This window comes from Penicillium cinerascens (assembly GCF_028974065.1).
Source record: "Penicillium cinerascens strain IBT 15544 chromosome Unknown scaffold_4_segment0_segment1, whole genome shotgun sequence".
NCBI lineage: Eukaryota > Fungi > Ascomycota > Eurotiomycetes > Eurotiales > Aspergillaceae > Penicillium > Penicillium cinerascens.
The window spans coordinates 1,389,456-1,413,290 of record NW_026695298.1 but is presented as its reverse complement, the minus strand read 5'-3'; the positions used below and the strand labels follow the sequence as shown (position 1 = coordinate 1,413,290).

The following is a 23,835-nucleotide window of genomic DNA, read 5'->3' as shown; positions in this document are numbered from 1 at the left end:
AACGACAATCATGTCAATCATGACTATCTTCTTCCTCTCGGGGGAAGCAGCAGTCCGGGGTCCTCTACAGACCTGGTCCCAGGATCACGAAAAGATACGAACTACGGTATAGCAGCAGGTTACTAGTATAGCAGGCAACGCACAACCAAACTTTTCGGAATAAAGCGCAAACCGTACCTCATCCACGGCCTAAGGAGGGGGGACATAGGCCGTCCCCCTTTTTGCCAACTCTCCAACACATTTGCCACCGGGCCATAGTAAATGGGACAGCGTAACCACAAGGGGTCCAATACATACAACATACATCGCAATCGCAGTTCATCCACATCCACATACCTGAGGGGCAGGCCAGTGCCAAGAGACGCCAAATGCCTAAGCTTACCGTGCGAAGGCTTGGCACAGGACGTGGCCGCGTAAGCTCTCCAGGGCTCCATCGGAGGGACGTCAGGCGCGCCTCTTGGCTGTGGGGAATCTCTGCGCGAAAATTCTACCCTGAACTCGACTTCCAGCCAATAGTCACCGACGATTCCGTGCTAGATGAGACCCTTTTTCTCCCCCCCTTCTTTTTTTTTTTTTTTTTTTCTCAATTTTTTTTTTATTAATTTTGATTTCCTTACCTAGGTATACTCTGCGTCTGTGCTTTAAGATTTTAATTTTCTTTTTCTATATAATTGTGCGCGGGGAGGCATTTGGCCTGCATATCGTAGGCACCAGAGTCGTGGTGAGGATTGTATAGACCGGGAAATCATTTTAGGCAGAACGGATTCCAGATCCCGCGCGAAGGTAGCAGAGTATGTAGAGCTCATTAAACTACACAGCCTCCCCCTGAAATATTTCCAAAGAGGATCCCCTGTGGTTGCTGAACCGGGGAATGGGGATCTGTGTAGTTCGGTATCAGGTACTATCTCCAACTCGGAATTACCTGGGATATACCGTACGCCATACACCGTCGGAGAAAGATACACACAGACCTTGAGATAAGGGGGTCGTTACATGGCGTTCTACTGGGCCCCTTCCATGCCCCCATCCACCACCGGCCCCCTGTTTTCAGGGTCTACTGTCCCGTTCGGGATCAAGGTTTAGAGTTTTGGTTTTGGGTTTTTCTTTTCTTTTTAATGTTATTATCCTTTTTTGTTTAATTACTGTAGCTTATAATTTACGCAGTGGCGGCGGACACGGCTGAGGTGTGGCTCCCGGGACAGGGAATGGGCTCTTTGGCAGCAAGGACTGTGGATCCAAGTTGAGGTTCATAGATCCTGAGATCGTGGAGGCGTCAGTGGCACGGTGGCACATGCAGGGAAATGGACGCCGAAATGCGGGCTCCACTCCTATAGACACGGTGCTGGTACTTTTTTGGACGGGAGGGCGTTTTACAAATGTGTAAAGAGTCGTGGGGGTTTGACGAGGGCCATAGACGTCAGGCCGCGTACACGGGTGTACCTGTCAAGCTCAATGCAAGATACCGCGGATTCATGTGAGATGGTCGGAAACGGCCAAATCGCGAGGCCAATCATGGTGAATCAGGACAGGGATCGGAGGTCGGGGATTCAACTACGAAGTGGACAGTGCTCAGTGCTCAGTGCTCAGTGCTCAGCTACAACATACATCCGCCAAGTGCTTTGCAAGGGACCAAGCACCAAGACCCTGCAGCCAGATGACGGCGAGGAGCGAGGGGTGTATCGCCCTCGCGCTTCCCGCAGACGTCAACATCCAAATGCTCTTTCACTTCGGAATTGGCAAAGTTCGGCCACCAAGTGACATAAGCCAAGCAATAGATTACACTCCACCTTTCTGCAAGTGCGTCAGTGAGCAGGGGGAGCTTGCGCCGGCGACCGGGGAGTGAACTAGCAGGGATGGATGTCAAGAGAGAGAGAGAGAGAGAGAGAGAGAGATAGAGAGAGAGATAGAGAGAGAGATAGAGAGAGATACGGAGGGTTAACGCGGTTGTGGATGGACAGCGCACACCGTAACTTTGCGAAACTTGTGCGGAGAATGGAAGCCTCATGTCCAACGGGAAGCACCGGATTGTGCTCCGCAAGGTTTGGTGGCGGGGGTGGGTGACAAAGCAGCCACCAGAAACCCCCCTCAAGTTCAGCGTCGACGTGTCCGTGGTATACGGGTATACGGTGAGAAGCCCGAAGTTCTCCGTTGGTAAACCGGTTCGGGTCACATCCAGGCCGTACGTAATGGAGGAGGGAGCAGGGGAAATTGCGTTCCGTGACTAGCGACTAGCGACTAGCAGCGGTAGGGTGCTAGCGCCTGATTCGGGGATTCTGGAAAAGACACGAATGGCAGCAGCTCGAGTTTCTCAGGAGGGTTAGAACTCGCCGGCCACGATCTTGAACGATTGGGGGTGGACGGAAGGCAGCCAGTCAGGGCTGAAGGAAATCCGATGGTTGAGAGGGAGCTTACGATCCACCCTGCACCGGTGCGTTTCAGGTGGTTTTAGCGTCGACCCTGAAGGTGGCAGTGTCGTTAGCGCGGTGGAGACCGCCAGGATCGCACGCAGGGATTATGCCTTTGTATTTTCGTACTAGCCCTTAGGGGACCAGGCCAACGGGCCTTTGCGGGGAGTTCCATCACGTCATGGCTCAATTGAGAATGGCTTCATGTACTCGGTCCCCCTACCCTAACCCGGGAGAGCCTACTGTAGGGCGAGGACCCGAAAGGTTGAGATATAAATATCAAACCAAACAGCCTCCCGGCCTGGTCGAACACAGGAACCATTCCACAGTTCTCAGGTGTTCAGGGCCCCCCCATCCATACCACGTTGACCAAGACAAACCCTACACGGGACAAGCACGCGTCAGCTCCTGGTGGGTCCCTCAACTCTATCATGTACTATTGGTCGATCCCGCGATGCCAAGCTCGGCTATCGACTATCTGCCGTCTCCAGGTGGATTCGCTGCACATACTTGTGCGGCGATTACCGGGTTGGGTCTGCACAAAAATGTGGGACGTCGAACCGTGCGCCCGCCTCAGTTAAACTATACGGGTAAACCCCTGCGACGTCCGGTATCGGGTGTACGGGATACACCCGCGCACCCAATCAGCGCTTGTCCACAGACCTTTGTGAGCAGCAGAAACCCCGTTATCCTTGTTTTTTGAAGGCGCGGTGGATGCAGAATGGAGTCTCACGCTCAGCCAAATTATCCGGTCTGTGACCCTGGACCTTCCTGCCTTGCCCAAAGTTTGTTCGATGGCAAAATCTGGTTCTGCTGACCGGGTGTTGGGGCGTGTTCTATGTATAGAAAGTTGGTTGTGGTTCTGCAGGAAAGGAATGACGCGGACGAGGCACCTGGATGAGTGACATGCGAATTGCAACCATGACGGTCCGTACTGGATAGAGTCCAAACAGTGATGTGCACCGCACATGAGACAAAGTCAACCTTGAATTTAGAGGACAATCTCGCTGACGATCTGCCGTGTGGGCACCGCCAAGATCGGAGCCCCGTGCAGATGACAGCCGGCCAGGATGGTTGGTTTCTACTGTACGGTTGGTTCCTGGTGATCCTCTTCGGATCGTCGATGTCATCAACGTGCGATCGCTTATCCCCCAGAAGGTTGTTGTGCATCGTCCGTTCTGCCCGTCTTTGGACATGCGTATGAAGAGTCCTTCATTTCCTCCATTGGGTTGCGTAGAACAGATAGAATGGCGGTCCGTGTATTTCGCCGACATTTCAGCGTGCCTCTGTGCGTAGGTTGACCGCTGACCGCCCTTTGCATCATTGCTCCCCTCAATTTCCAGCGCCATCCTCGGGAAAATGGAGAGTTTACCGAAAGGCAGGCCGAGCAGGGATTGGGCCTACCCCATTGGGAGAGTACACGAGAGAGGTGTCAACACGCGTCATGGCCATGGCGTCAAAAGGGCGAGCCGTGTTACAGACTGCGTTCTCGGCGGGACCAAGCGAAAAGCGGTCAGCGGAGGCGTCGTGTGTTTTGCCTCCTTCATGCACTGCTCCACTCGTCCCGTGTTGTAAGCTTGGGCCTCCTTTCCTGTCGACGGTGGGGAGATACACTTTGTGGATTGACTCTCGATCTCCCTCTGCTCATCCGGCTCACTCCGTTTCCCTGATTGGATCTAGGTTTGGTTCCTACGGAGTGGAATCAATAAAAAAAATAAGGAGACTTTCCCCAGTGCCTTGTCAGAGATGGCGGTCTCTCTCGGTTAAAAACCGAGGAGCAATAGTCCCGAGAGTCGACCGTACTATTGGAACCCTCTAATTCCGCACAGGGCAACACGGCATCGTGTCGAGCCCATGATGCAATGATGCAATAGTATTGAGGCCGGTGAGGCGAGCGGGCTAGACACGGCTTGGGCAGGGGACGCTCAGACTAAAGCCCAGCGCAGTGCTTGTTTTGCTCACTTCGCGCATGGAGTCAAATTTCCCAGGACTCCATCGGTTCTTGAACTGTTCAAGCGCATGAGTCCGGACTCGGCCAGAACCACGTAGCAAGCCCGAGTGGATTTCCACGGCCCCTGACGGGAGAGCAAACTCCGAAATGAGTGGACGAACCCGGTTTCCAAGTCCGTGAGGTGATGCTCCCGAGAAAGCACCTGAAATGAAAGTCGGTGGTTGGAGTAACCTCTTCCGTACCGCAGTGTAGAATACATATGTAGAGTGAGCGACTCCAATTCTCAAACTCGATAGCGTCCCGGCATTCGCGGACCCACGGCTACTTTCCGAGGCACGCTTGTCGATCCGTGGAAACGCCTTTGCTTTCCGCATCCGGCGACTGGGTATATGGTTTGTCTCTCGGGTTCCAGTCTCCAGGGCCATAAGTATCTGGGCGAGCTTGTTTTTCTGGAAAACTACGGTGACCATGGGACGCCGGTGGCGTTGCGCTGGGTTCGTCGGGAATGCGGAGAGACCAATGTGATCACGCAACACCGGGCCAGGGGAAGAGAAAAAAGCAGATTGTCTTGAGTCGGTCCACGGTTCCGCTCAGGGTGATTTCCGATAGCTCTCCGCAGTGGCGGTGGCTTTGGGTGAACAGCCGTACGGTGGGAACCATGTAGCTTCTAGCAGGAACTCTAGTGACTCAGGGAACACCCTTCTCCCCGACCACCGGGATAATTAGAGTATGGTTCAAAGTTAAATATCAAAAGAGGGGGGATATTCTTCAGCCTCCCTCGGCTGCTCTGGCTCGGATCAGATCCTTGTGATTCCAGGGAAGCTTGGTATACTGTCATCGGGGAGTTTACACCATCCTCGGGCATCCTGGCTTCACCATTGCCACGGGCCACCATCTCCACCATGAAATCGGCAGGTGTGATGCGTCCAATTCAGACCCGGTCGCATCTGCCGCGCTATTTGCAGGAGCCGCGCCGCTAAGGTCCCCGTGGCGGGATATGCTGGTCCGCTCTCTGACATCGGCATTGGCCCCTCTGTTGAGGGCATATACGAGGAAATGACTTGCACAGTGATACAGGTCGCATGGCGGAAAAGGGTTCAGGCTGGGACCCGAGCCGTCCTGCAGGTGAAAAATGGAAAAAATCAAAAAAATCCGGCATTCCGTCATGGCGTTCGCATCTTACGTACGGGATAAGGTCTCCCTAGTGTTAGCCGAACCAAAGTCTGATTATTTCTTTGGTAGTCTGTACATCCTTCACGAGTCGTTCTCGATAGACTCACGGGAAGGAAACGTCATCAGGTGCACCTGTGCACCTGGGCATTTTTGGAGACCTGACGAATTCCTACCCGTCAAGAGGAGAGAGGAGAATGCAGGCGTCAATAATGCTCGAGGCTATTGATTCGATAAATTCTGATCGGGGCTTTACATCTGAAGTAAGGTCCTCCTCACGCTAACCAGTTCTGGCCCGTGTCAAAGGCCCCCTCTTTCTCTGATTTCCACTGATTCCCACGCCCACATACATGGCTGAAAGCCCTGCGTGTGAATCGTCACCTTTTTTAGTCCACTTTTATGATCTTTGCCTCTGGGAGGGTCTCGCGGTGCGCCAATAATGAGCGACCCAAACTTGTCCCCGTGGGCCCCTCCCACATTTGGGTTTGCTTTGGGTGCCCATCGCCCAGAGCCAACGACTCCTTTTTTTCACCCTGGGATGCGAGTCCGGAGGTTCAAGCTGGTAGAAGATCACTCCGTGATGGCAACCGTATCCCGCACCCCGAAACCGGGTACGATGTGCAATGGGAGAGTATCAAATGGCCGGCTATAACTCCAAATCTGACTGGGTACCGGGTATAGGCTTTGACGTATGGGATCGCCTTCCCCGCTACCTTGAAACACCCTCAGGGCGAACCTTGGTCGCTGCACCGTGAGTTTATTCTTTGGTGTCCCTTTTTTCCTTTCCATATTTTCCGGGTTGGGAATAGCGTACCTCAGACACGGCACGGCTGGGCCAGTTATCGGTTGCCCTCCGTGCGGGTGCTGGACATTCCCTGACCAAATAGTCTTCCCCTTTACCTTTGGGCCGCTACACTTTCCCACCGCCCCCCACTTCCACCACTTCCACCACTCCCACCACTCCTACCACTCCTACCACTCTCCCCTTTCGTGAGGTCAGCGACTGCTTTTTGGGTCCCATGATTTCCCTCATCCCGAATTGCCTTTTTGGCACTTTACCATCCCCCCTTTTCTTCCGATAACGGAGTTCTTCAATCCTACAGTGCTTCACTCCAAACCAAATGCCTGGGACACGGGTGGTTGGGACATATTTGCAGCGCGTCTAATTTTTGATTTCTCCAGATCTTCCATTCCTCAGCTTAAATCAGTGTGTGACGATCAAACCTCAATATGTCCCGAATATCATGTATAGTTCCGAAATCGAATAATGGGGATAAAGCCAGAGGGTCCGAGGAGCTGGTTCCCGTTAGGAGGATCACTTTTCGCACTAAGCAATGCCTCCAATCCTGCAAGATAAAAATAAGGATCCGAATAAGTTGTGGTTTGGAAGGAAAAAAAAAAAAAAAAAAAAAAAAAAAAAAAAAGGGAAAAGCCCAAAAAAAAGGGAAAAAATTAAAAAAAGGGTAACGTTACAGTATTGGAACCAGCGATCTGCACCGTCTCCCAGTGCCACTGACGACGTGCCGCTGGAGTATCGTGCCTCCAGTAGTGTTTGTCCCTTCTTAAGCTTCGCCGATCCCCTTTCCCCAGACTGTGTTTCTCTTCACCTGCTGAAACTAAAAAATTATTGAAGGGATCTTCGGGCTTATCACTTTCTCTTTTCACCTCTCTATACTCCCCCCTCGGATCAACAACAGACGATCAGTCTACCTTCCCACCCCTCGCACACACGAGGGAAACAAGAGCCAGATCTCCGACTTGCGCGCGATCGATTCGCGACGTCGCGCTTCGCGCCCACGACTCCATGACGATGGTAATGGAAAACCAGAACCGCCCGTATGGCGGCATGAGTTTCGACAGTGTGTACCACCACAATCCGCCGCAATTCACAGACCCTTGGGCCGCACACACCACTTCGCACTCGACACCTCCGGTCTACGCAACCTCCATGGGCAACAGTACCCTCCCCATCAACACTAAGGAGGATGTCGGCCGGACCGCCGCTATGTCCATGCCCTACCCCAGTATGCCCGTGTCCGCGCCCTCAATGGTGCCCGGCAGCAACTACGCGACCACCGGCTACGGCCCCGAGGTGATGGGAATGCAACATGAGGTACCGCGCACCGGCTTCGAGCAGCCTTCGACCTACTCCACCGCGCCGCCCATGAGCAGCTTCGCGCCGGCGACCTATGCGCCAGTTAGCTACACCCCGATTCACCCATCCCAGCCCCAGGACGCCCGTCGCATGTCGCATTCGTAAGTGAATCCTACGTTCCGGTGCCTGTGGCTTGCTTCTAACGCGAGGAATTGTAACAGAGATGCTCGTGTGGCTTCTACAGCACCCGCACCAACGCCCACTTTCGGCGACGCGCTCGACGCCAGCCGCGGAATGGTGGCGCTCAGTCAGGACCTGACTCCTCGCAACATTTACGGCCCTCGCGGTGCGAGGGCCTCAGCCGACTCCTATGGCTTCCCTTCTGCTCACAGCTCTGCCTCCTCCATCTCTTCGGGCGGCAACTACCCCTACTACAGTGCGTCGGTGGGCTCCGTCGACTCCTCCGTAACCGACTACAGCTCGACGACATCCGAGTCTTACGAGTCACGGACTCTCCCGCGGCCTGCCAGCCTCCTGGCTGGTAGCGCGCCTCCGGGCCCACAGTCTATGATGAGCCAGTTCAGCTCGAAGATGCCCTCCAACACGCAGAAGAAGCACAAGTGCAAGGTGTGCGACAAGCGCTTCACCCGTCCTTCTTCTCTGCAGACACATATGTATAGCCACACTGGCGAGAAGCGTGAGTTTGCAATTCCCCGAGAATCAAGAAAATCAGTACTGACCTACCAAAAGCCTTCGCATGTGACGTGGAAGGTTGCGGGCGACACTTCTCCGTGGTTTCCAACTTGCGCCGACACAAGAAGGTCCACAAGGGCGAGAAGGAAGGTGACTCTCCCGACGAGGACGAGTAAATTCAACTCGCATGAATGCTTCCCTTGCTCGCTCGTTTAATTCGAGCCCTCTTTCTCTTCCCAGCTGTGCGTCCGTTGACGCGCCCGATATCCCACCCACAGACCCGCCTCCCGAGCTAGGGCGTCCAACTGTGTTGGACGATCTTGCTCTGGCCATTCCTCCTTGTATAACAGAATGGATTCTATCCTGTTCCTCGTTTTCTCGCGTCTTCCTCCCCCCTGACTCACCTGGGGGTCCTCCTTTCATCTTCGGCAGTCTGTGGGATCCAGCGGATTCGGTACAAGCAGGGAAGGAAGAGCTTCCTTGATCCTTTTTCCCCCCTTTATTCCCACGTTATGACCATAGAGGTACCGGCTGGCTTGCGTTCCTGGTTTGATTTTCTCATTTTCATTTCTTATTCTTTCGCTAGACCTGGGAGTCACTTTGTGCTTTTCTCGATACCAATGGGCTTGTGATGATGCGATGCTTTTTTCCTTTTTTTTTTCTTTTCTGGGACCCCCTTTTCTCTTCTCGTCTACCCTTTCACAGCAGGCTTTCGTCTCTTCTATTCTAATATTTCTCTGCCTTGCATATGCCTCTGCATGGTTTAGATAATACCTTTTTTCTCAAATCTCTTTACTCCCTTCCTGCTTTGATCGAATGGACTTTCTATCTATCTCACTCCCGGCTGGCTTTTTTTGTTTTGTTTCGGGGTTTGCCCTCTGCTTCAACCGGGTCTGCTATGTTTCAACAATTGCACGTATCGTGCAGCCTGGGAATGGTGTTGATGTGATACCCGTGGCATTGGTGCGAAAGCGTTTTGATTTATCAACGGCGAGCCTGGCGCGGGCCACGATTGCCTGCCAGTGTTACGTCCGAACTACAGTCGCTATAGTTATAAGATATTGTCTAATCCCGCTTCTGTGAATACACCAAGTTTCTTCCTACATAGTAGTCTAAAATCGTAAGCTATGCTCTCCCGTCAAAGCCGATCTCTCGCACCGACATCCTCAGCCGCAGCTCGTCCAGCTCGACGACCAAAGACAGTACCGGAAGTCAGTCCGCTTCCACCGGGATAGTTGTCATGGAAGATACCACCAAGCATCTCCCCGACGCAGTACAACCCCGGAACCTCAGCCCCGGTAGTTTCAGAAATGACTGCCGCCGTCTCAGGGTTCACAGCCAACCCACCAAACGTAAACGTAATACCAGAAGTAACTCGAACCGCCAGGAACGGCGCCTTGTCAATCGGCAAAGCCCAATTGGACTTCGGGATACTCAACCCATGAGTAGATAAACCATCCTTTACCGCAGGATCCCATTTCCCCGGCCTCACAGACTTGTTATACTCCTCCACCGTAGCCAAAAACCGCTCCTTATTAACCAATCCAACTTCAGCACACGCCTCCGCAAGTTCCTCCAGGCTATCCCCTTTCAAATGCCTCGTAACCTCAGCCCTATACTCCTCGGCCCTCAACCAGTCCGTCGTCTTCGCATCCCAGAGCTGAAACGCAACCTGGCCCGGCTGCGCCAGAATCCGCCTCCCGATCATCGCATACGTATAGTTCCGCATATCAGACCCCTCGTCCACAAACCGCTCCCCGTCCCGGTTCACCATGATCCCGAGCGGGTAGCCGGACTTGGTGAACTCGTTCGATAAACCCCGGTCCCCGACATGCGCGGGCGAATCCGCGTCCCACGCGACACTGTGGCAGCCGGACCAGTTGCCCGCCGCCTTGGCAGACACGTCCCGTTGTGCGATTTGTAGTACGTCGCCCGTGTTATAAGGTGTTCCTCGGACGTGCGCAGCGTCCCAGCCCGGCCCGAGGTATTGGGCTCGGAGTTGCGGGTTTGCTTCGAAGCCGCCGGCTGCGAGGATTACTGCGCCTGTGGTGATGGTTCGTTTCTGGTGTGGACGGCAGAGCACTTCGACGCCCGTTATAGCGCCATGCGGGTTTGTGAGGAGAGCGGTGGCTGCCGTGTCGACGAATACTTGTACGCCGTGCTTCTGTCCTGCGCGTAGATGGTCTTCGACGAGACCCTTTCCTCCATCTTCAGTTTTCAGCGCCAGTCCGCCCCAGAACTTCAGTCGACCGTTGACTTCGTACGCCTGTCGATTAAAAGACAGCTGGAAGCGCACGCCGTTCTGTGCAAGCCAGCCGATGGCTTCGCGAGAGTCCTGCACTAGGACCTTTGCTAGCGCCGGATCGGTACGCCCGCCCGTCATACGATTTAGATCATGCGTGAAGTCTTTCTCAGAGTAGATGGGCATGTCGATGTGCGCGGCCTTCTCCGGCGGCGTGTTATTGACCAGCGGGAGGAGGTCGGCGAGCCCATTGTGCGCGGTGCGAAAGGCTCCCGCTGTGAAGTAGGTGTTGCCGCCGGCCCAGCTGGCGGGGCATTTGTCAATGATGACTACATGCGCTCTTGGGTTTGTTTGCGCTGCTGAGAGGGCGGCGGAGAAGCCTGCGTTGCCGCCGCCTATTACGAGGACGTCGCAGGTTGATGGCGGTGGCGACATTGTGGGTGTTGCGGATGATGATGTAGATGCAATGTAATGAGATTGAGATGTCGGATGAAGAGGTTTCCTTGGAGGTTAAGGAGCTGCTAGTTGATATAGCTTGATCTGTTGGTGTATAGTTGGGTTCGGAGGGTGAGTCTCCGAGGTCCATCCCCACACTCCCCGCATCTGGGGGGTTGAACTCCGCAGTAGGGGAATGTAGTTTTGAAAGTTCGCACGGTGTAAAATAGGTCGGTGGAGTTTCAAAATGTCAAGCCTGATTGTCAATACCTAAAGAATGCCACCGGGCTTTCTGATAATAGGCGTAGGCTGTGCATGCTGGAAGTTAATGACAAGTTGAGATCAGCGACAACAGTGACGTCGATAAGATAACCTAAAGATAGAGAACTCTCTGGCTCGATTTACAGAGCTACACAAATCTTTAGTGAGTCAAGATCCATGGCGGAGAGAATAGAATGCAATTATGATACTAAATCGGTAGTCTAATTGCCCGTTCAAGATTTTGCCAACAAGACGGCATAAGATGCAGGTCAACGCCGGAAATGATTATTGATGAAGGAAAGGCTCAGACAAATTGATGATTATCGAGTGGCATAGCACCGGGCATATCCCAACTCCAGCCGTAAAGGGCTTAGTGAATGCGGTCCAGCTTGGCCCGGTTCATGGCAAGTTGGTCGTCGACAAAGTCGCTCTGCAGATAACGTTAGCATAAACCCAGAACAGCTGAAAGATCTGGTACTGACCTTGCCCGTGATGCGCTCCAGATGTCTGTTCTGCTCATCGAGCTCCTTGCCGGTGGCTTTGGCGAGACCGTTGAGCCGGCCAGCGGCACCACCGAGAAGATCCAAGTTTTGTTCAATCTCGTCCTCCATTGCCTCGTCCTCGCTGTCGGCCTCAAACTGGTACTTGGCGCGCTCGGTCACATTGGCCTTCTTGCCCTTGCTCTGCTTGCCAGCCTCCCGATCGATGTCGCGGAAGACTCGTTCCATACGGGAATTGGTCTGGTGTGCTTCAGCCCGGGTACCGTCGCGGAGATCACGCTCCTCTCGGTGGGTATTGAGGATCCGCTCATCACGTTCTCGTCGGCGCGAGGCACTGGTGAATGGGTTGGCCACGTGAACGGCGAACATGCTCTTATTGAGCGTCTTCAATTCACGCGCCTTCTCCTGTGCAATACGTCCCTCGACGGTGGCCATGTCCAAACTCTTCTCGGCATTGTGAATATCCTCACCTTGCGCACCCAGACGGGCCAGTGTAGAGCGACCGGTTTCCTCTGCCTGTGCTGCAACGCGAAGGGCATTCCGTGTCGAGGCGACATCTCCCTGCTTGACGAACCGCATTTCCTGCTTGGTTGCCTGAATGCTCTCTTCCTCCTCTTCCTCCGCTGTGAGCTGTCGGTCCTGGAAGGTCGCCATACTGTATTCGTTGCTGCCGCCACCGTAATTGGGTCCACCCTCGCTGTAGGGCGGCGGGGCGGTTCCAGGAGGACCGGTCTGCTTGCGGTCTTTGGCGCCGCCGAAGAGTTCGCTGCGATCGGCATCCGCAGCACCGGGGTCATTCGGATCGGTGCTGCCCAATCCTCCATAGCCACCAGAACCGTACCGAGATGCTGGCCCGGCGCCAGCGCTCGGGCTCGCACCGCCGAAGCGGTCACTGCCGTATCCGCCCTGGTTACCGTAGCGGTTGGGAGTGTAGCCGGAAAATTTGTTGTCGGATGGGATTGCGTGGGGTCCTCCTGCGGGGGCGGGGGAGCCCATCCCGCCCTGCTCGGATGGAGGGAGAGGAGCTACACCGATATTCATCTTGGCTCTGGTGTAGGGGTCCGTAGGAATCGGCTGGGCGTAAGGGTTCGCTCCAGGCTGAGGGCTCTTGTCCTTCTTTCGCGAGCCAAACAGGCCCCGGCGGTTGCTGTCATCGTCGTCGCCATCGGATTTCTTGAATCCAAACCGGCCCATGTTGAGTGTAGTTATGGGGTCAGACGGGAAGGGAAGCGCTTGAGAATCGAAAAGGACACGAAACAGGCGAGATTAATAGGCGGGGGGAAGAAGTAGAAGAGGAGATGTTTCGGATGAATTTGATGTGCTCAGGGGAGCTTTTACGAGTCTCGACCGATGTTTACAATGGTATGCAGATGACGAGAGTTACACGTATTCAAAGGGCGCAGAGGCACGGGTGTGACCACACCCATACGGCAGACGTACGGAATGACTCAGCCACCTCATTAAGCCCGAAACGGCAAAGTGAGCTTCGTTTATTTTTGGCGACGTCTTCTGCCTGCCACTGCCACTGCCACTGCCACCTTTATAAGTCTCCTTCCTTTTCCTCGGGCATGATGGCGCCCTTGGGAGATGCAGATCACTGCCGTGACAAGGCTCGCAGAGACCTGCTCGCCCTGCTCGAAGGCGTGAGTACCAATGCTACTCTACCCCCAAGCCTCCTCTAATGCCGTGTGCAGGCCAGGGGCAAGAAGAACCTCGTCATCAGCCAGGAGCTGGCGGGTCCGGTCGGCTTGTTCGTCAAGTTCTCCGTGCTTCAGGAATACGGTGTAGACCGCGTGTTTCTGCTGGAGAATGCAAACATCGACTCCTCCCAGCGCAATGTCGTCTTTCTCGTTCGTGGAGAGAAGGCGCAGCATGTGCGCACGGTGGCTGGTAGGTCGTGTCTCCATTCGCCTCTCAGCGTTGCTGCCTCTCGTAGACTCGGGCAACTGCCCTTGGGAAAATATCAGTAAAAGACGCAGACGTCTTCCTACTCTACGGAATCAGTCAAAAAGATCCCAATACTGTCCAAGCTCTTTTATCTGGCTTTCATTCCCGTCATCGTCCGTTTGATCGCTATCAGTATGAGCTGACATTCAAGTACCATAGAGCAAATCAAACGTCTACAGAACAATGGAAATGTTGAACATGAATTCTCCATCCTTTTCGCTCCCCGGCGAACCCTCATTAGCAATGCCGTGCTGGAAGAGGCCGGCATCATCGGCGATGTCAACATCGCCGAGTTCCCGCTCTACTTCTTGCCATTGGAACAGGACATTCTATCATTAGAGCTGAACGATGCTTTCAGTGATTTGTACCTGGTAGGTTTACCCCGTGGCAGCAGCTGGCAGCTTGCGCTGTACTGACACCGCCTAGAACAAGGACCCGGGCTGCATCTTCCATGCCGCCAAAGCTCTCATGGGCATCCAACAGAAGCATGGCTATTTTCCTCGAATCGTCGGAAAGGGCGACAATGCACGTCGTCTGGCAGATCTTTTGCTGCGGATGCGAAAAGAGCTCGACGCCGAAGAGAGCTCTGGCCTTGCAGACCCGGGCGCTCGAGGCCTTCTCCCGAGTGCAGACACAGAAAACCTGATCATTATCGACCGCGACGTTGATTTTGGAACTCCACTCTTGACGCAACTAACCTACGAAGGTCTAATTGATGAGTACGTCGGCATCAAGAATAACCAGGCCGACGTTGATACCAGCATTGTGGGACAGGCGCCTGCACCGCAGTCTCAGGAATCATCCAAGACGCCCCAGCAGGCCAAGCAGGGACTGAAAAGAAAAATTCAGCTGGATGCGTCCGATCAATTATTCAACCAACTCCGAGATGCAAACTTTGCCATTGTGGGTGATATCTTGAACAAGGTAGCTCGCCGCCTGGAAAATGAATACGAAACCCGTCACTCAGCCAAGACCACAAACGAGCTTCGAGATTTCGTGAATAAACTACCGACTTATCAATTGGAACACCAGAGTCTTCGGATCCACACAAATCTCGCAGAGGAGATTATGAGACTCACTCGATCCGAGACCTTCCGGAAGGTGTTGGAAGTCCAGCAGAATTATGCCGCAGGCGCCGATCCCACATATCAACACGAAACCATCGAAGAGCTCATTGCCCGTGACGTTCCGCTGAAAAGTGTACTTCGTCTCCTGTGTCTAGAGTCCTGCATGTCAGGCGGACTCCGCCCACGCGACCTGGAGAACTTCAAGAGACAGGTCGTCCAGGCATATGGCCACCAGCACTTGCTGACCTTCTGGGCCCTGGAGAAGATGGAGCTCCTGCAGCCCCGGTCCTCAGCTACAAGCATGCTTCTCCCCACGTCCGGCGCGCAAGCCGGCACAAAGACAAACTACGGATACCTACGGAAGAACCTGCGCCTGGTAATTGAGGAGGTCAGCGAGAAGGATCCCAACGACATCTCTTACGTCTACAGTGGATTCGCTCCACTCAGCGTGCGCCTAGTCCAATGCGTCCTGCAAAAACCCTACATCCTCTCCTTGGTCAAGGGCGGGTCCCCTGCCGCGTCAGTAAACAACCCTAGCGCAGCATCTCCCGGATGGCTCGGATTTGAGGATGTCGTCAAGAGTGCCCGCGGCTCCACCTTTAGCCTTGTCCAGAAGGGAGACGATAAGGCTGTGCGGGCCCGCCAGACCCTCAGTGGAAATGCCGCTACCAAGACGGTGTATGTCTTCTTCCTTGGAGGTATTACCTTTACGGAGATTGCTGCGCTGCGCTTCATTGCTGCTCAGGAGGCACCGCGCCGACGGATTATTATTTGCACGACAAATTTGATTAGCGGCGATCGCATGATGGACGTTGCCATTGAAAAGGGCAGCTTTGCGAAAGCCGCGTAGTGCTTATCTCGGGTCTAGCGTTTACTCAGGTAGTAATTCATGATACCATATCTCGATGCATTGTGACACTCGTATATTTTCGTAGATAATGGTTCTACCTAACACTGCTCTTGGTCTAGTATTTGAATCCGGAATTGACGCCCATCAACCGACCCTGGTACCGCTCGATCACCTCCCCAAGCCGAACCATCACGCCAGCAGCGAGTGTTCGCACTTGATCCTGTGGATCGGTAGGGGCGCCAGGGGTTGATTTGCCTGCTGGCATGCGGTCGAAGACACCCGAAGCCCACTCGCGTAGCTCGATGACTTGAGTTGCATGCTCGGTGACGAGTCGTTCTTCGCCATTTGAACCCGAGGCAATATTCAAGTCCACCAGTGCGAGGAAAATATTCAACAGTGCTGCTGTGACGGTCGGTTCGCTTGATACTGGGCTTGTGTGGAGTGCGAGGAGCAAGGAGAGGGTCGCTTGAGTCAGGGCTGGTAGGTAAGGTGTATGAGGTCCAGATGTGGATAGGGTGAGGGAGAGCGTTTGGAGGAAAAGGGTGAGGATATGGGGGACGAAGAAAGGGTTGTAGGAGGGAGCGGATGATCTTCAAGCTCGGTTAGCACGTCTGTACGGTAGAATTCGTGGAAGTGGAGAAAAGACGTACGAAGAGAACTGCAGCATCATGATCTCGAACCGGCCTTGAAGCGGATAAAAGAACCCTTCGGCGAGCACCTTGTACAGATCTTTCACAGTCGACTTCTGCCTCTCAGCCTCACGCTGTTTGCGCTGCTTCTCGACTTCCATGCGTGACGAGAACGTGCGCACTTTCAAAACGTTGGGACCGGTGAGCGAGTCCGCCGCATCGGCCGCGAGTGGCTGAAGCGATGTGCGCGACATTTCTCTGGTGAGTTTTGCAATGGGAGACTCGTTAGCCCCCGTGAAAACAGATTCCAACGCAGGCGATAGCCGTTTGGACGGGAACGAAGTGTCCTTTAAATCCGGTAGACCCAATGCCTTGGCATCGGCTTCACCATTCCCGGCGACTTCACGAGCACTTAGACCCAAAGCTGTGAGGACAGCAGATCGTTGAACTTGAGAGATGTCCCCATCGAAGAAGATGGAAGTAAACCAGCGGCCCATCTTCAGTGGCTGCGAGACGATTAGTGCAATCATACTCTGAAGGCGAGACTCGTGGAATTGCGGATGATTATTGTCATTTTGAAGGCCCACGATGGTGAGGGCTAGCTCCTCGATTTGCTCGGCAAGTTCGGTGCCGAATCCTATCTTGCGTCGGATCAAAGAAGGGGCGGTGGTTATGGCGAGGTGGTGACGCTCCATATTCTCAGTGTCTCGAAGATATATGATCAGGTCACGGATGTATCTGAGTAACTGTTAGAGAGACATGTATGCAGCAAACAAATGTGTACTTACACAGGCGCTGTTGCCTTGTTTCGTTGGACAAGAGTAGGATCCTCATCGTCATCCTCTGCGTCATCGTCAGGTTTTTCATATGGAATGAGATCCAAGTCCTCGTCTGTTTCCTCGCCACTATCAACGATCTCTTCGATGGCAACAATCTTGCTCGTTTGAGGACGGCTGGACCGCGCCTTTGGCTTCTTGGATTGATGAGGGCGAGCTTCTTGAGCGGGTTGCTGTGCAGTCGACTGCTTCTGCAACGACTTGATAGACTCGGGCGACCCAAGCTCATCGCAGACTTTGATAAGACTCAGATACCAAAGCGCTTCTTCACTTCGCATCTCTTCGAGGTCGAATTTCATCGCCTTACCGGGCTCTTCTATGAGCTCTGACATTCCAGTGCCAATAATCATGCCGAGGAATCGGGCTCTTGTTGAAGATGCCGCGATTCGGTTGGAGACAGCATTGAGAAAAGCTCCTGTGCGGCCTATGTCATTCAATTGATTCGAATCAAGATGGTTCAGACGACCTGCTGCCAGAAGGATAACTTGTGCATTGGCTGTATCATGTTAGCTGCTGAATCATAAACCAAGGCTACATGATCACACACCGTTCTGTGTGACGTTCGGAACGTGTTTTATACAGAACTTGTCTCCGAACTGCTCTAGACTGCGCACGAGCAAAGAACCGAGCTCATCTAGCGTAGATAATTAGCTTGAAACTTTTACGTATACGCGGGAAACTCACCATTTCGATCACTGTAGGTGGCCAAAAGAGCTCGGCGTAATCCTATTGTCTGGATGGAGCCTCCTTGGCTCTTTGAAAGCCATTCTGAAATCTGGCTCTTCAAGAAGGGACGGTCCCCAATAATAGCTGAGCATAGCGCCGCCACTCCCGCGATGACACTCTGAGATTCGGCTGGCGAACGAAATATACCAGCAAAATCATCTTTAAAGTAATGTTTTTGAATATCACGGAAGATAGCCTCAACCACGGAAATTTGCTCTGACTGTCTGAGGCTGTCAAGAAGACGCCCAAATTGCCCTAAGCATGTCTGGTCCAGGAGTAGACCCGAGTAAATCTCTCGGACTAATTGATCTACAAGAATGTTAGAATTTTATCATAATGACAAAAGAGCGGACATACCAGAATAACCCAGGCTTAGCGCTCTCCCCGCGAGAAAAGCGACTGAGCTCCAATCTCCCTCTTTCTCTGCTTTGAGCTTCGAAACCATGTGGGCAATATTGCTGCCCAGCCACGATGAATACCGAGGGCCGTCACCTACCCAAGTGATCGAAGATGGGAATTCAGCCTCCTTGGAAACTGTAAATGCCTCCGCTGCCGTCGAGAGAATTTTCCCAGCAGCCACAAGTGAGACAAATTCTCTCCAGGCAACTTGCTGTCCAGTCCGATTGTCGTAGAGAGAAGATGTATCTGTGTAAAGACGATAGAGAAAATCCTTTGGCTCTAACAAAGCCGCAATCACAGACAACAAGTCTCGAATGATAATGGGGCTGCTCGAGCCTTCTGCCTGCAGGGCCGCAGCCCGAGCGGTTGCGATGAGGGATCGGAGCTGGGCCACAAGGGAACCGATACCAGCCACGCTGCTGAGGCATCTTAACAAAGCAGCACGAGACTTTGTATCTTTCGCTTGCTTCTCCTTTGCATTCAGTGATGCCCAATGCGCCGGCACAATGGTGCTGACTAAAACATGGAGGATCTGGGCGGTTGTAGGACCCGGGACTCGAATATCGATACTTTGGATCTCTCTGGATGCATTGAATGGGTCAAGTGCAGCTAGAACTGCTAAAAGCTCTTCTTGTGATGGATGAGACTTGAGCACATCTATGGCTTGCTCTGATGATATATTTTGATTAAGATCGAGAGCGGGCCTCATGGGACCGTCATGGCGACTTTGAGACTCGGCAGCGACCAAAGGGGAGCCGGAATCCCGCTTAACGGTTTTTACCGCGGTCAAAAGGTCATCCATGTCGAAAGTGGTGGCATGCAAGAGCAGTTTAGTTTTGTTCCCAGGTTGCCGGAGCTTGTATGGGGCAGGTCACGTGGACCCTGCCCGCCAAACGAACGCCGCATGTTGACTTCCATCATCCCCTCCATCTCAGCTTCACTTTGTTCACGGAGTGTTGCGAGAATATAATTCGTCGAGATTTATCTATTGGCAAGATCAGAGTTATCCCGGTCGAGGTTCTGCTGCTCTCCAGGAGTTTATCTCGGACGCGGTGACTACTTGCGGTGACGTCTAGACCAATTTGTGCAGATCGCCGTGCTGAAACAGCCATACTTCATTCAAAATGATTGTGACAGACGCGAATTCTCAACAGAACCGATGGTGAGTTCGATGAATCCGATGATCACGTGTCCTCATTGTTTACTCACATCACCCAGGAAGCACCTCCATAAGGTCCTGACCAATGCCGGTCCCTACTGCGATGAAGACTGGATTCCAGGAGAAGAGACGATCACTGCGTTGGAGTCTTCAAAAATCCTGTAAGCCCGTTCATTATGTGCCCCACAACTTGTGCTAACGGGGGACCTAGTGTGATGTTTGCCAACCCGTTATTGTCGTCCCTACAACTCCGGATCAGCAACTAACGGTTCTTTAGTGGAGCTGGTGGCTTAGGCTGTGAGATCTTGAAGAATCTTGCATTGTCAGGATTCAAAGATATCCATGTCATTGATATGGGTATGCTTTCCTCCATGCTACTTTCGCAGAGCATCTCTAACACCTATGGACAGATACTATTGACATCTCCAATCTCAATCGACAGTTTCTCTTTCGTCAAGCTGATATCGGCAAACCCAAAGCCGAAGTCGCTGCTGCCTTTGTGGAAAGACGGGTCAAGGGTGTCAAAATCACGCCCTTTGTCGGCAAGATCCAAGATAAGGACGAGGACTACTATATGCAGTTCAAAATCGTCATCTGCGGCCTTGACAGCATTGAGGCTCGTCGCTGGATTAACTCGACCCTGATCGGAATGGTTGACATGGAAAACCCCGAGAGCCTGAAGCCTCTGATCGATGGCGGAACCGAAGGTATCTATCGACCAGACTTTTTTACTAAGGACTGCTGAAACTGACCATAAAAAAGGGTTTAAAGGTCAAGCCCGTGTGATTCTACCCACTCTCTCATCATGCATTGAGTGTCAACTCGACATGCATGCTCCTAGACCCGCAGTACCGCTGTGCACCATTGCCACTATTCCTCGCCAGCCTCAACATTGCATTGAATGGGCTCACCAGATCGCGTGGCAGGAGAAGCGGAAGGATGATACCTTTGACAGCGATGACATGGAACATATCTCATGGGTGTACAATACCGCCATGGAGCGGGCACAGCAGTTCCACATCCACGGTGTGACCTTCCAGATGACTCAAGGTGTCGTGAAGAATATTATTCCAGCAATCGCATCTACCAATGCCGTGATCGCTGCGTCTACGACTTCCGAGGTGCTGAAGATCGCCACTTCCTGTAACCCTTACCTCGAGAACTACATGATGTATGCCGGCGAGGAGGGGGTCTATACTTACACATTCGAGGCGGAGAAGAAGCCCGATTGTCCCGTGTGCGGCAATCTTGCTAGAAAGATGATCGTGGACCGGAACTCGACCCTGGGCGACTTCATTGACAGTCTCGGCGAGAGGGCCGAAGCGCAGCTGAAAAAACCCAGTCTCCGTACTGAGGAGAAGACTCTTTATCAGCGCTTCCCACCCCAGCTGGAGGAGCACACTAGGCCCAACCTGAAGCTCAAGCTGCATGAGCTGCTGGAAGATGGCGAAGAGGTCGCTGTGAGTGACCCGGCCTACACCATTGACTTCCGGTACAAGGTGATCTTCAACAAATAGAGGCGGGGGAGGCTATTAGTTAGCTTCGGTTATGTAAGTTCCTACGTTATTTAAAGTGATTAGGCATTATTAATAAAGTCTAGTATCGATGATTAGCGAATAAGCTATATTCTTAGTGTTTAGGATAACTTACAGAGACTAAATATGGAAAAGTATAAGGACCTTCTTTTTCTTAAATAAGATCTTAAATGTGGCTATACTATATATTCGCGAATGCTCTAGTAAACATACATTAATATATTATTACTTTACTCTCATGTTTCTTCGCCTTTGTACCTTAGAGGATAATAGGAGTATAAAGATAAGAGTGCCCTTCAGACCTATCAGTGCTTTTAGGCCTGTATAGAGGACTGTGAATATCATACATATATGTGTAGATTAAATGGTGGGCTTCATAAACAATGATCTCAATGACAAGACCATGATACATAATAGGGATTGCCGTATGAGGGTGCTTGGGCTTAGGCTTTAGTGGCACTCCCTTGCTTCCCTTGTCCGGTTTTGAGCCTCCATATAAGCCCGTAGCCTCTCTCTGTTTGCCTCCACAAACCTCTCAGTGCCCTCAACTAGCTTCCGATATCTCTCAACAGCATCCCAATCCCCTGCATAACACGTGTATTTCTACTTAGCCCGAAGTCTGCATGAGGCACCTAGCTGAAGTGTCGCTACGCTGGTAGAAGCATCCTTCTCGCCTTCTACCTCTTGCTGATCTTCTACTGGCGAGCCGCCAATCCATCCTGGTGTGTCATCCAATGCAGAGATATCATCTTCTCGGTATGTGACGAGCAGGGGAGCTTTTTCAGCAATCGAGCCAATCCTCATCATCGCAAACCCATTCATCGACTCCGTCCACCTTGGCAAGACAGCCGCATAGGTCGCGATCGACAGCAGTGCAACAAGATATATAACCAGCAACGTCGATATAACAACCATCCCACCGAGGGATATATTCGGCATCACCGTATCCTGTCCAGGATCCGAGTACACGGTCACCGTTTGACTCTGGACGCGTTCCATCCACACTTCATTGGCAAGGAACAGGCCGCCAGTGAACGCGTTATTGAGCGTCGAAATTTTGGTTCCATTTTTGCTATTCAAAATCATCAACCAGTCGACAAAGGAGCTCCAGTCCCGCCTGGTGCCCGGGTACCATGTTTGGATCGGGTCGACAGTAAGGGTAAAGTCCCTATATAGGAGGTTCCAGAGAGGCGGCAGCGAACAAAAGTCGATATCGATTGCATCAGTATGGTTTATAAACTCTGCGTCGTTCAATGCAATGGTACATGTTGCCATGTAGGAGCTGGGTGCTGCGAAGATTGCCCATGCCATGATTAGGAGGGGGCCAGGGTTTTGCAGTGCCTCTAGGTTTCCGTTCAGGGTTGCGTAGACGAGGTCGCGCTTTGAGTACCTTCTACAATAGTCAATTAGTGATTAACCACATGCAAATCTGGACAGAAAACGTACGTTTGCTTTACAGATCCGTAATCTAGCCCGATTGGATCCTTGGCCTGCAGCGGGCCTGGTACTCCCGCGTTTATGTAGTTTGGTAGCTCAAACCAGCCCGCCCTCATGCGTGCTGTGATTTCTAGGAGGGTCGTACCAAAGCACCAGTCCCTTGATTCACTCTGTGAAATTTTGGTATAGAGATCGTCGCACTTGAGAGTCACGTTGAGGTAGAGTACTTCGGTGAAGTCCTGTCGATCTCGAGTAGTCTTTCACGGTGATTTGTAGAACTTGTCAATCATTTAAAGCCGACGGGAGCACAGGCTTCTACGCCCCACCCGGCACCACTGTACTGAGTTTGAAGGCCATAATTAGGCGCGGAGCAATTCGAGGGAAAGTCCGAAGGCTGCATATAAGTAACTTCCGCGCTGGAGTTTAAGCGAGGCGCAAACCGACGAAGGATTCCGGTGTTGTATCCCATAGGCAACGGGCAGAGAAACGGATCGGACATGGAAGAGAGACTGGCTAACGTCTTCCTTGAGTCGCAGTGTGCTTAGCCAGCTGGACAGCTCGTATTCGTAGACTGCCAGATCTGCTGATCGTACCTGGCTCCGGAGGCTGCGCTCAGCACCGAAATAGTCTTGCCTGAGAGATCATCTAGTGTCAAAGGGCTCGTAGTGATGCCATCTATTATGGCCCATCTCGCATTTCCGCCCGTGAAGATGTCGAAGATTTCCGTATGAGAGAGGTCTCCTACGACCTTGATCGTCCTCGAGGAAAGAAGTAAGGCTTGAAGAGGTGAGACAAGACCTCCAATGACATGGAGCGCAATAGCAACTAAAAGAAACGAGCTGCAATAGCGAGTCCACTAGCGTTTTGGACTTCGAAAAAGTTGCCAGTATAGACCTGTATCAGTCCATCCTTTATCTGCAAGGACGAGAAGCTGCCGCGTGGTCATTTTGGATGCTTTGCCATGGCGCTGGACGAACACGACCGCTGCGGCGGAACACACAGCCGACGTCAGGGGAATAGTCAAAATTGAAGCAACAGACTGGACGACTCAGGCCCTTTGATACAGTTTCTCATTGGAGGCATAGGTTACTGTATCTGGTCTGTAATTCCAAGAGGTCGTGTTCCTTGGGATCTCGTATGCCTTAGTCTTCAATGACCGGTTAGATAGAATGCACAGAACAGTCCACGAGGACGTGGCTAATGCTGCGTAGAAGCATGCCAGTAGCAAGACCCAGTATGAGCGTTTGAGGGTAAGTGCGCCATCCGTCGATCTATCATTTTCCGTCTCCTCGTTGTTTTTGGATGGTTGAGATTCAGGGCACACATCGTCATGAGAACGGGCGATTTCAGAGGAAGCTCTGCTATGAGAAGATACCGGAGAATAAGTTTGACAATCCATGCCGCATCCAAATTTCCCAACGTCCTGTTTCATGATTAAAAAAAAAGCCCATGAAGCGTTTGCATGGGGGGAGGGGGCACGTCTATTACAATTCCGCAG

The 23,835-nt window shown here is 52.6% G+C and overlaps 7 protein-coding genes across 7 annotated transcripts; 3 read left to right on the top strand and 4 right to left on the bottom strand.

Annotated features, from left to right (window-relative positions):
- Nucleotides 1–7,330: 7,330 nt before the first annotated feature.
- N7498_009627 (C2H2-type zinc finger protein) lies at nt 7,331–8,531 on the top strand (the record flags this gene model as incomplete). Its single annotated transcript, XM_058456683.1, has 3 exons — nt 7,331–7,782; nt 7,843–8,318; nt 8,372–8,531. 3 exons carry the CDS (start codon nt 7,331–7,333, stop codon nt 8,488–8,490), a joined length of 1,047 nt encoding a protein of 348 aa, XP_058303582.1. The 3' UTR covers nt 8,491–8,531.
- Nucleotides 8,532–9,452: 921 nt separating this feature from the next.
- Nucleotides 9,453–10,991, bottom strand: N7498_009626 (uncharacterized protein; the record flags this gene model as incomplete). The annotated part of the gene is made up of 1 exon (XM_058456682.1): nt 9,453–10,991. One exon carries the CDS (start codon nt 10,989–10,991, stop codon nt 9,453–9,455), a length of 1,539 nt encoding a protein of 512 aa, XP_058303581.1.
- Nucleotides 10,992–11,622: 631 nt separating this feature from the next.
- Nucleotides 11,623–12,946, bottom strand: N7498_009625 (putative plasma membrane SNARE protein (Sec9); the record flags this gene model as incomplete). Its single annotated transcript, XM_058456681.1, has 2 exons — nt 11,623–11,682; nt 11,735–12,946. The coding sequence occupies 2 exons, from the start codon at nt 12,944–12,946 to the stop codon at nt 11,623–11,625; spliced, it is 1,272 nt and encodes a 423-aa protein (XP_058303580.1).
- Nucleotides 12,947–13,320: 374 nt separating this feature from the next.
- Nucleotides 13,321–15,616, top strand: N7498_009624 (Sec1 family protein; the record flags this gene model as incomplete). Its single annotated transcript, XM_058456680.1, has 4 exons — nt 13,321–13,395; nt 13,447–13,642; nt 13,859–14,070; nt 14,126–15,616. 4 exons carry the CDS (start codon nt 13,321–13,323, stop codon nt 15,614–15,616), a joined length of 1,974 nt encoding a protein of 657 aa, XP_058303579.1.
- A 115-nt stretch (nt 15,617–15,731) lies between these two features.
- On the bottom strand, nt 15,732–19,008 carry N7498_009623 (telomere length regulation TEL2 family protein; the record flags this gene model as incomplete). Its single annotated transcript, XM_058456679.1, has 6 exons — nt 15,732–16,206; nt 16,267–16,983; nt 17,034–17,577; nt 17,629–17,715; nt 17,766–18,116; nt 18,165–19,008. 6 exons carry the CDS (start codon nt 19,006–19,008, stop codon nt 15,732–15,734), a joined length of 3,018 nt encoding a protein of 1,005 aa, XP_058303578.1.
- Nucleotides 19,009–19,330: 322 nt separating this feature from the next.
- On the top strand, nt 19,331–20,882 carry N7498_009622 (NEDD8-activating protein UBA3; the record flags this gene model as incomplete). The annotated part of the gene is made up of 5 exons (XM_058456678.1): nt 19,331–19,368; nt 19,425–19,526; nt 19,643–19,722; nt 19,776–20,072; nt 20,128–20,882. 5 exons carry the CDS (start codon nt 19,331–19,333, stop codon nt 20,880–20,882), a joined length of 1,272 nt encoding a protein of 423 aa, XP_058303577.1.
- A 621-nt stretch (nt 20,883–21,503) lies between these two features.
- N7498_009621 (uncharacterized protein) lies at nt 21,504–23,283 on the bottom strand (the record flags this gene model as incomplete). The annotated part of the gene is made up of 5 exons (XM_058456677.1): nt 21,504–22,293; nt 22,347–22,576; nt 22,639–22,861; nt 22,931–23,162; nt 23,232–23,283. The coding sequence occupies 5 exons, from the start codon at nt 23,281–23,283 to the stop codon at nt 21,504–21,506; spliced, it is 1,527 nt and encodes a 508-aa protein (XP_058303576.1).
- Nucleotides 23,284–23,835: the final 552 nt, after the last annotated feature.